Genomic DNA, 10,078 nt, shown 5'->3' on the forward strand with positions numbered 1-10,078 from the left:
CAAATTATTCAGCTCATTTTAGCTGCCCGCTATTCAGTGTCGATTTGCTAGTGACAATTTCAGTTTAGTATTTTTCATCGTTGTGTGTATACGTACGCGAGTGTATCCGTTAAAATGGGTCGCACAAAGAAATTTGATGAGTACAAATATATTTCTTACGATCAAACAAAAAATGTATCAGTATGTTTGCTCTGTGGAAAAGCATTAAGTGGGAAAAGTACTAGCAATATAAAACGCCATTATCTGACAGTACATGGACAACAATTTCCATGCAATGATAGCAATAGCAACTCTTCCGATGTAAATTTGCCAAACAACACCGCCACTACTGCCATAGCGAGAAAAGAGCCAAGTAACCGGATTACGATATCAATGAATAAACCCGATTTTATTACGAGCTGCGTCGGATTGGTGACCGTAAAAAAATTACCATTCGGCATTTTCGATGATGAGCAGTATTTTAAAAAGATACTGCGCCCTTATGAGGAGCATTTCAAAATGAAAGTTGATTCAAAAAATATAGCAGATGAAGTGAATAATTTGGGCAGTAAAATAAAACAAAATATAGCACAGGCAGTCTACAAGAAAATGATAAGCTTGAAGTTTGACTTTGCGAGCCGTATGGAACAAAATATTCTCGTAGTGCATATCCAGTGTATGGCGGATACTAAGTTGGTTACCAGCACTATTGGTGTAATCCCATTGCATCATGAGCACACATCGAATTATCTGTGTGAAGAAATAATTAATTGTTTGACGGAGTTCAATATTGATACGTCGCAAGTATACGCGTGTGTGTCAGATAATGGAGCGAATGTGAAATCGGGCACAAATTCGTTCTCCGATAAGGCGGGAGAAATGTACATGCAGTCGGGCGAAGAGTCAAATAGTGATGATGAGTATTATTTGGAAATTCATTCGGCACTCGCATCCGGTTTTGAGACTACAAGGTGCTTTGCGCATACCATACAACTTGCTGCACAAGACGTTTTGGAGACGATTGAACCGCAAATTGATGAGTGCAGACAGATAATTGAATTTCTTCGCAAAACTCAATCAGGTTTACAGATTCCAATATTGGACTGTGAGTCGAGCTGGAGTTCGACTTTCGAAATGATAAAAAGTTTGCATAACCTGAAAGATTTTATAGAAAACATTACCGACGCGCATGTTCCTGATATAGATTGGCATTTTCTCGACACATTCCTGGAAGCATTTAAACCTTTACGCGATCGTTCGAACAAACTACATAGCGAGCAATATATAGTTGGCGATTTTTATAGAGACCTAATGTGTTGTGAATTGGATTTGGACGAACTTGTGCAGAAGGGCAATTTCTATGCTCAACTGCTAGTTGAAGCATTAAAGACTAAAAAAGAAAACATCGTAAAAAACGAAGCTTTTCTAGCAGCGCTTTATGTGGATCCGCGTTTTAATTTCCTTGGCACGCCGTTTTTACCTGAAGATAAAAAAGAAATTGCAGTGGTGAGTAAAGTGTGGCAGGAAAATTAACAGGGCTTTTTAATAAAGAAATAATAAAATTTTTTTTGTCAAGCCGATATATTCTATTCAAAATATTTTACTGCCGAATGAGTTTAGCGATTTGTGTGGACTAAAATTTTGCCGAATACAAACATATTTACGACCCTTAGGATAGGATAGGATAAAAGGCTGCCCACGCGAGGAACTCACTTGGACAAAGAAACAAAATTCAACTGTTGTAATGCCATATAGAGAGAAAATACCCAAGCGGGGGGAAATAATAAAGTAGGGTTTTTGGATTGGAGGATGGTCGTCAGGGAGATTTACGACCCTTACACGTTCACTAAATTCACCGCGGTCCTATTGGAGATTTTTATTGCAATTAATATATTTTTGGTATTCTTGAAAAGCTCAAACCATTTCAAGTAGCAAAAGCCATCCAAGAAGATCCCAAAGTGAAAAAAAGCTCCGCAAAATATGAAAAGCAAGTTGTAGAAACTAAAATCTAAACATTCCTTTAATATTTTCGTATACAGTAAAATGTCTTATATTCCGCATGCGAGGCTTCTTTAGCTAAACGAAAGCAGGAAAAGCAACGAAGAAAGCTTTAGAGAGACACAAAGTGTATTTTGTTAAGAATAAAAATGCGAATTTGCCAAATTGCAGAATCGATACCATCCTGTGCAGATCCACCTTGGGTGTTACTTGAAATTTTGCAACTTTGCGAGCTGAGAAAACAAGAAAAAAGAATCACCCTCACGGAAGATTTATAATTTTTGCAAAGAAAACAAAAAATATAATTTGACAATATCTTTTTTTTACATTCAATATATTTTTATCGGTTTTCTTTTTCCACAATCATGGGAATCACTTACCATACTCTATATAAACAAACAAAAAATTACGGATACATTTTTTCACTTGGATGCCCTCAATATGCAAAAAATTATTGCATCAATTAAAGAAGAAAATCAAGTTTTCGGGATTTTTTCGATAACTCATCTATGACTTCATCAGCTGTGATTGGATGAATAGCTAGAGCAGTCAATCCGTTCAAGCGATCCTACAATAAAAAAAAGAGACAAAAATAAATGTCTAATTTTGTAATAAAATTTATAGATCTTAGAGAAAAGATTAAGATCTTAAAGAAACTTATTTCTTTTGTCGGGTTTCTCAAAATCGTCTTTATCCGTTTAAAACTAGAGAAAGTGCGTTCCGCAGTAGATGTTGATACTGGTAAAGTAGCTAATATCCTTAGCAACACATTGATATTCGGAAAATTTTCTTCTGGACAATGATCAAGTGCATCCAATGAGTTTCCAGGTTTGATATCGCCTTTACGAATTAAATATCTCTTCCACACTTTTAATTCGACAGGAACAGCATGTGGCCCCGCAGTGAGAAAGTCCTGGTAAAACTCGACTGTTTTGAAGAATTTATCAGCTACTTTGTCGATTTCGTTCAAATCATGCTTGAATAGGGCCGAAAATCCTTCTAATAATATATATTTTCATGTTTGGTAAATCTTTCTCCAAGATCCATGATTTAAAAATCTATAAAAGGATTGAACGCTGTCACACGAAAATAATCTTCCGTGCTTTGAACTTCAGGATTTGCTCGATTTTTTTGTCTGCGCGCTATTCTTTTGTGTTTGATCTCAATGTCAAGATTTTCAGCAATTTTTTTCGAAGCTTTGTAAATTGCAGAAAAAGCGTTTTCTTTGGCGAGATCCATGGCTTGGACCAAACCTAAATTAACCTTTTGCAATTCACGACTCAAAGGCAACGAAAGTTGAAAAATTACATTGATAATATGTAAACATATTAAAAATTCGAAATCCATGGCGTTTTTCAGATTTTTGGCGTCTTTTTCCGAGGTTCTCATTGCATCTAGAGTTTCGTAAACAAACGGGAATAACTCAAAAAAGTCGTTGACGGCCTCATATTTCGAAACCCATTGAGTCAGATTCAATCTTTTCAAAGATTTCGTTCGTGGAGTTTCATCAGATTCTTCAATCGTGTTTTCCGTGGGGGGATGGGGTTTGATCCCCTTGATCCGCCCTCCCTATCTACGCCACTGATTCAAAATAAGGGGGAGGTGCCACGCAAAATCAATTTTTTAATATTACATATTATATTTACGCGCGCACTACAACAACTTTAAATGCAGGATTTTGCACAATGGTAATCTCCTACAGATTCCAGCATTCCCACCAGTGCTGGCGTAAGGCAAGGCTGCCTGTTGTCTCCTTTATTATTTTTAATTGTTATTGATGATGTGCTAAAAAGCTGTATTGAGGGGAAAATAAGAGGTGTTTATTGGAATTTCTATGGACATCTCGAAGACCTTGCCTACGCTGATGATATATGCCTTCTCTCCGTCAAACACACCAAAATGGTAGTATGTAGTAGTATTAGTGCCGCTGAGGACAGTGCGAAATTAGACGTTACGAGTATCACTAGAATAAAAAAAGCGAGCGGCGCGTATACACAGCTCCGAGTTCTCTGGTATATAAAATTATGGATCTTTAAGACAAATGTACAATACTATCAGTGCTCTTGTATTGATCGGAAACAAAATTCAAAGCTTTGTCAACAGATGTTTACGCAGAATATTGAAAATCTGGTGGCCCAAGACCATAAGTAACGACGATCTATACGGGAGCTGCAAAATCCTGCCGGTAGATAACATGATAAAACTGCGCAAGTGGAGGTGGATTGAGCATACGCTTGGCAAGGACGCAAATGAAATCTGTGGACAAGCACTGGACTGGTATCCATAAGGTGCTTGCAAGGTTGACCGTCCAAAAATATCTTGGAGGAGAACTGTCCAGATGGAAGTTGAAACGTCAGGAAAAACTTGGAACGAAATTAAGCTCCTTGCCAAACATAGAATCAGATGGAGGTGTTTTACAGAGGCCCTATGCTCCAGTGGGAGAAACAGGAACCGATGATGACATATTTTCGGAACCATTCGTGCCTGAATATAGAAATTTGGTGCAAGTACATAAAGTAGATATTAATTAAGCATTAACAATTCAGGAAAGTGGGCGACACTGGTAAAGGAGGAGTAGCAGTTCCCATGAAAACCAATTCATTGTGGCGCATTATAACTTCGCACAGATGTATAAAATATCAATGCGTTAATAACGCCGAAAAGTAGACGATATTGGTAAATGGAGCGGAGCAGTTTTTAATATTGCATAGTTTCGAAACCATTCAAGGTAAAGTGTTGGGGAGAAGAGGAGGAGAAGAGACACTATCGCCGCTACCTGAAAGTACTGAAAAAATAGAATCCAAAAATATTTAGTTCCACCTGCACATTAATATCACGAGTTTTCCAGTAAAATTAGTTTTTTTGAGGTAGCGACGGATCGAGTAATTTTTTTTTTTTTTTTTTTTGTTTTTTTTTTGGGTGGGTGAGGTAGGGTTCAAAATGCCTTCACACTCACAGCGACCGTCGTCTCCTGCGTCGTGTGGTGTGGCCACTAAAACAGTCCCTCCTCCTCTCCTGGGGAGACTCCCCTCCCGGAACTGCTTTGTGCATTACTTCGGGAGGGCCCAGAACGGTGTCCATGAAAAGGACCAATTCTATTCAGCCACGTCTGGGTCCACCGTATTTAGGCTCGTCTTCTTGTGTCTCTATCTGCGGGGCTTCATGTTGTCGGCTTATCTTCTAGTCAGGTATATTAGCATGTCGGTTAGGCATCTCTATCCATGTCAAGTTTTTTGGCACGTAGGACTCGCTCTATATACGTGCGAATAATTTGCCAATTTTCTGCGCTTTCTATCATTTTATCAGTGATGTTGTCAGCTCTTAAGGGGCCTAGTCTGCTTTCGACAGCGGGTCGGGTAATAGCTAGTAAATAAATAAAAAAAATGCAAAAAAAAATTAGATGATTAATTTTGTGCCATCTAGTATTTTTATGGGTATTCACATTTTGTATCATTACTATAGCACCGAGTGTGTGCTCACTTTTCGTTAATTGGAATGCTCGTTTAGAATTCAATAAATTAGTGATTTTGAAATTTTCATTAACAATGCCATGAATTCAGATTAGACTTGAACTTGTTTAAATTCTCGTACAGTTTTGAGAGAATCTGACAAGAGCGCGAATTTCGATTGACTAAAGTATTGCAACTCATTTGGCTTGGGATCACCCAAGAATTGAATGAGAATATAATCAATTAATACCATAAGCCAAATGGCATATTTCTGTAAAAGTTTTACCGACTTTGTAACAAAACTTAATATTAGTCCTGTTTCTTTTTAATTTTTTTTTTTGTTTCTTCTTTTTTTATCGATACCCTCTCTTCAAGGGCAATATCTCCGCTCATAATCCTCCAATTATGAATACATCAGCGAAAAATTCTTATTTCCTACTACAAATGCATATTTTTAAAAAGTCCTGTTCACTTTGCCGCGCATACATTTGCATATATTTATATACATACATACATACACTGCCATCATTTATCATGCATGTATTTAATTATATGTAAACCTTTTCTGTGTCCATTTCAGAAACATCTGCTCAAAACTTATGATACAATTAAGAGTTTTGCAACAAATGTGGATGATAAGAGTAGCATATTTCCAACAGCATCCACATTGAGTACCGACACAACAGACCCCTATTTAAAATTGGAACGAAAGATGAGTCTACTTATTGAGCAAAGACACAAACCAGAATTAACGATGGAAGAAAAACTGGCAAATTTGTGCATCGTCGAACGCCTGCCTTTTGATTCGAACATTTTGGAATACTGGCGTAGCAAAAAACACAGAGACTTGGAGTTGGGGAAGCTAGTTGACGTGGCTTTGGCGATTCCAACAACGCAATATTCGGCGGGCAGAGCACTCAACGCCCTCTCATTGGTTTCAGTCAAAAGGCAACCCAGTTTATCCAAAGACACACTGAAGAATTTATTGCTTATTAACCTTAATAAAACTTTAGTATAAAAATTAGTATAAAATAATAATTGGCGGCCTCCGTAGCCGAATGGGTTGGTGCGTGATTACAATTTGGAAGTGCATAGGTTCGAATATACGTGCATGAAACACCAAATGATAGAAAAAGTTTTTCTAATAGCGGCCGTCTCTCGGCAAACCAAGGCAAACTTCCGAGTGTATTTCGGAAAAAGGTTCTCATAAAAAAATTTCTGCCGTTCGGAGGTGGCACAAAACTGTAGGGTAACCTTTTGCAGAACAGCATTAAGACGCTCACCTCAAATAGGAAGAGGAGCTCGGCCAAACACCAAATAAACGGCGTGGGCTCAAGGGGTGTAAATTATTAGTATATATGTAAGTTATCAATACATAAAATATAAAAATCGTATATAGGGGCTTATTGATTTATATATTATAAAAATATAAGAGGCTTATGTCCAAAAAAATTTTACGTAAAGGCCCACAGAATTATAAGTGAAATATATTCATATATGCATATAAAAACATAAAAATATTGTTCCCAGCCAACATTTAGAGGAAGTAGTTGAGGCTTGTTTTTCAATGACTGCGTGGCTCTTTTGAAAGTCCATGCAAAGTCCGAAAAATGGCTTTACTGCCACATATCGAGGCTGTGTTCAGTTAGTAGCATCTCTTGAAAGAACACACAACAAATTTCAGCCAGATCGGTCTAACTCTTTGTGTTTGGCATTCGTTTGAATCGAGGAAGTGCAGTGATATTTCTTTTCCATCACGGTAACGCGCCAGCTTATGCCTCAGCAGTTGTGTGTATGTGGACTCCGCTCCATCAGAAACAGCAATACGACGGTTTGCTGACTTCAAACGTGATCGTAGAGACACCGATGATGCACAACGCAGTGGACGTCCAAATGAGGCGGTAACGCCACAAAACATAAAAAAAATACACAAAATCGGTTTGAAAGATCGAAAAGTGAAGTTGTGGGAGTTACGTGACATCGTAAAGATATTAAAAGGATGAGTTGGCTTTATATTGCATGAGCATTTGACTATGAGAAAGTTCTGTTCAAAGTGAGGGCCGCGTTTGCCCACTGGTGACCAAAAACTAGAACGTGTTGATGATTCTGAGCAATGGCAAGACTACAAGAATTGAACTTCGAGTTGCTCCCATATTCGCCAGATTTGGCTCACAGCGCCTTCTGGCTGCTCGCAGACTCAAAAAAATGCTCGCGGGTAAGAAAGTTCGCTCGAATTAAGAGGTTATCCCTGAAACTGAGGCCTATTTTGAGGCAAAACATAAATCGTTCTACAAAAGTGGAATTGAAATGTTAAAGCGGCGCTGGGAGGATTGCGTTGTTCTTAATGGAAATTAAATTTGACTTTGTTACGTATTGAACTTATGGTCTTTATTAAGTGAAACTATATTACTCTTATATTATATAGAATTCCACTTTTACTTAGCTAATCACTTTAGTCAAGGGGATGCCGATGACCGGGTAGGTGGTATCTGAGACCAATTCATTCGTCCCCTTCTTGGCAAGCTGATCAGCTTTTATTTCTTCTATATTTCTATGTCCCGGAACCCAGATCAGAGAAATGTTACCTGCACAGCCAAAATAGTTGATCTCATTCTTACAGGAGTTGACTAGTTTGGATCTGAACCATGGCCTCATCAGGGCCTTGATCGCGGCTTGACTATCGAAAAAAATGTTAATATCTCCTTCGTTTTAACGTTTCCTAAGTATTTTGCATGCCTGCAGGATCGCAAAAACTTCTGCTTGAAAAACACTAGCAGTATTCGGCAGTTTTAAAGAAATAGACAAATTGGTTGAGGTCCAACGTACAGTGCAGGGTAAAGAAAGCGAGTATAGCACGTGTAAGAGAATGTTGGGTAAAAAATGGGGTCTCCAACCAAAACTATCCAATTGTTCCTACATAGCCATTGTAAGGCTGCGGAACTAGTCTGGTGGCCCGCAATAGAAAAGAAATACAACCAAACCAAGCTGAACAAGATACAAAGAAGAGCGGTTATCTTAACAACAGCACCAGTCCTACTGAAGCGCTCAATGCACTAACTCATCTATTTCCATCTACATCTAAAAACAATCGCTACTTGCAGCGCGGTGAGACTCAGAGACATAGGAAGCTGGACAACAAGGTCGTACGGTCACAGTAAAATCCTCCTACAGTGATCCTCGCTGCTCAAAAACACATCAGACTGTCCCCGACCTTAACTCCAAGAAAGACTTTACGGTACGTTTTCCACCGAGAGCCGAATGGAGGAAAGGAAAAGTGATTGGTACATTCGACATTAAAATCTGATGGTTCTAAGATGAACTGTTGTGTTGGAGCTGGCCTCTGTTCGGAGCCGCTCAACATATCCAAATCAATCCGACTTCCCGACTATGCCAGCGTGTTCCAGGCAGAACTAAAGAGTTTTTCAATAGCGGGTGTTATTTTGAATAGCCCGCTATTTCGGTAGATGTCAATTTTGAAGCTGTCATTTTTTGATATTTGACAAGTAGAAACAACGCCATTAATAAAAATGGAACGATACACGCTTAGCAACGCATTGAAATTATTAAAATTCACTATAAAAATGGTGAAAATTTGGCAGAGACGGTTCGCAAAACTTGAACATTTTTGGGTCATCGTGAAGCACCTTGTCGGACCGCAATACAGAAATTGGTAAAAAAATTCGAAATGTTGGGACAAATTAGTGATGTGCAGAATAAAACCCGTGCACGTCGCTCAAGAACAGGCGAAAATATTGCTGTTGTAGCCGAAAGTGTGTCCCCAGGTGTGTCCATTCCTCGTCGTTCTTTGGTATTAAGCATTCCACAAACGTCATTACACCGTATTTTGCATAAAGATTTGGGTCTTAAGGCTTATAAAGTCCAGTTAACACAAGAACTCAAGCCGGTCGATCACCATCAACGTCGTGTCTTTGCTGATTGGGTCGTTGAAATGCATGAAAATGATCCGGAATTCCATCGAAAAAATATCTTGAGTGATGAGGCCCATTTCCACCTCGGTGGCTTCGTCAACAAGCATAATTGTCGGATGTAAGGCTCAGAAAATCCAAGAATTATTGTTGAAAAGCCTCTCTATACTTAACGTGTGACTGTTTGGTGCGATTTATGGTCCGGCGGAGTCATTGGATTTTACTTTTTCGAAAATAAAGCTGGAGCAACAGTTACGGTGAATGGATTGAGCTATCGAGAGATGATTAACGATTTTTTATGGCCGGAATTGGATGGTATTGATCTGGACAACGTTTATTTTCAACAAGACGATGCTACGTGCCACACAAGCAACGAAACCAATGATCTTTTATCGAAATAACACCTCTTATTGGAAAACCCGTGCTAGCAATCTGAGAAGCATACAAATCACTAAAATACTATAAAGGAATTGGTGCAAAAGTAGCTATCTTTTCAGACAGTCAAGCAGCTATTAAGGCCTTAGATTCCAATTCCATTTCATCATAGTTAGTTTTACAGTGCAAAAAGGAACTAGAGCCGCTTGGTCACTGGTTTCAAATTGCTCTGATATGAGTTCCCGGTCATAGGAACATAGAGGGTAATGAGATGGCAGCGAATTAATGAAATCTCAGACGTAGAGGTAAAAAGTTTGCGGTGATACCTAGATCTAATGAAATGGATCTGAC

At 38.6% G+C, this 10,078-nt stretch overlaps 1 protein-coding gene across 1 annotated transcript; it reads left to right on the forward strand.

Annotated features, from left to right (window-relative positions):
- The first annotated feature begins 88 nt into the window (after positions 1 to 88).
- LOC129247775 (uncharacterized) lies at positions 89 to 6,493 on the forward strand. The gene is made up of 2 exons (XM_054887075.1): positions 89 to 1,485; positions 6,007 to 6,493. Exons 1-2 carry the CDS (start codon positions 115 to 117, stop codon positions 6,442 to 6,444), a joined length of 1,809 nt encoding a protein of 602 aa, XP_054743050.1. The 5' UTR covers positions 89 to 114; the 3' UTR covers positions 6,445 to 6,493.
- Positions 6,494 to 10,078: the final 3,585 nt, after the last annotated feature.

The sequence above is a fragment of the Anastrepha obliqua genome, chromosome 5 (genome assembly GCF_027943255.1).
Source record: "Anastrepha obliqua isolate idAnaObli1 chromosome 5, idAnaObli1_1.0, whole genome shotgun sequence".
NCBI lineage: Eukaryota > Metazoa > Arthropoda > Insecta > Diptera > Tephritidae > Anastrepha > Anastrepha obliqua.

Coding starts and splice junctions, on each gene's coding strand:
- LOC129247775 (XM_054887075.1), top strand. CDS start 115: ATGGGTCGCACAAAGAAATTTGATGAGTACAAATATATTTCTTACGAT. Junction 1,486..6,006: donor ATAAAAAAGAAATTGCAGTG/GTGAGTAAAGTG, acceptor TGTCCATTTCAG/AAACATCTGCTCAAAACTTA.